General features: G+C 31.8%; 1 protein-coding gene across 1 annotated transcript; it reads right to left on the bottom strand.

Moving 5' to 3' along the window:
• NEMIN01_2502 (uncharacterized protein) lies at positions 1 to 1,097 on the bottom strand (the record flags this gene model as incomplete). The annotated part of the gene is made up of 1 exon (XM_051478444.1): positions 1 to 1,097. A coding segment is annotated over one exon (1,097 nt), but the record flags the coding sequence as incomplete, so codon positions are not given.
• Positions 1,098 to 1,559: the final 462 nt, after the last annotated feature.

A 1,559-nucleotide genomic window follows, 5' to 3' on the forward strand; every position in this document is an offset into this window, starting at 1 on the left:
TGTCTACTTCTTGCTATTTTTAAGCCTTTCCGAATATCTGTGCTATATCTAGCTGGGTTTCCTATGCTCATTATTACTTTTCCGAGATTTGCGAGTAAAATGTTCTTTCTGTAGTTAAAATGGCATTTAGTCATGTTAATTGCACATTCCACTATTAAAATTTCTATGAGCTGTCTAGGGGTTATATCCATGCATTGGCTTATTTCTTTTTCTAAAACATCTTTGTTTATCAGTTTAAGATACATATCTATTATACCTATGTCTTTACCTGGAGAAATCAATAAGGTATTGTTGATTATCAATTGAATGTGCTTGTCAACTGACTCCAACAGACACACCTCAGCCTTTTCTACTTCAATTTTTAGAATAGGTTTTACATAACGTATGAAACTGCCAACAATGGTATGCATACATCCATCTCCGTTGCCAAACAAGTCGTTTATTGCAGCTTCTATATCATCATATGTTCTGTATGGGTCTACTCTAAAAAATGAGTATATACTACGAACAGCAAGTGGCTTATTCTTCTCTGCTAGCTTAAAAAGTACCAACTCGTGTATTCTACTGTTTTTATTTTTCATTTTGCTATACTTCCTTACTACTTTTAGCATATGAGAATCAAAATTTCTTATTGCTTTGCTTACCAAATCAATCTTAACAAAAGCTGGTGGAAGCAATTTTGCTATACTGGTATATAACTCGTTTATTTCGTGCTGAAATGCATCTGGTTTATCACGATACATTAGAGAATCTTTTTTATCGCTTATATCAGTAAGATTTCTTATTTCTGTTCGCAGTTTTTCAGCTCTTACAGTAAGAAGTTCTAATCTTATTTCTATGTTAGATAGATTTATTTTCCCTTGTCTTATATCCTTATTAAGAATATCAGATGGTATCTCTTCACATCTAAAGGCTTCTATCTTCTTAAGAAAATCACTACGTATTTTAACCTCTGTTTTCAAACAAGCTACTTCTTCATTCCAATACCAGTGCATGTATCGTGCTTCTTTTGCCAATGACTTACAGCTAGCTTTGTGTAAATAGCCCAGAGTGATCGCGCCTACTACTATTACCTTTTTTAGAACTCTTAGGATCATAAAAATTAAAATATTTTCACTTTTATATTTAGCTATTTTTACTTTTGCCAAGTGGATGTCTATTTTTACTTTCTTGCCTATCCCACTATATTTCAGCAGCTGGTGCAAAATGCACAGAGCTAAAATGTACTATAATTAAGTAAAACAAGCAATAATATAAATGTAAGATGGATAAAGCACTAGTAAGAGAAGAGTATATTATGAGGATAGAAATAGAATGGTTAAATGCAGTTTTATTTAGTGCCATAAAAGACTAATAATCATGGATTAAATAAGTACTAAAGTACTACATTCTTCCTAAGAAGACTCATTTTTTTTGTTTGGATGTAGATGGCTCATATTTTGTTCTTGTTTCATCTTTCATATAACAAAGACTTAAATATCTACCAAAATTATAAATCAACTTGGAATATCTGCGATTATCATCTTCTCTGTCGATGACTTGTATGAATCTCAAGAGGC

This window comes from Nematocida minor (genome assembly GCF_024244105.1).
Source record: "Nematocida minor strain JUm1510 chromosome Unknown 7828, whole genome shotgun sequence".
Taxonomy (NCBI): Eukaryota; Fungi; Microsporidia; genus Nematocida; species Nematocida minor.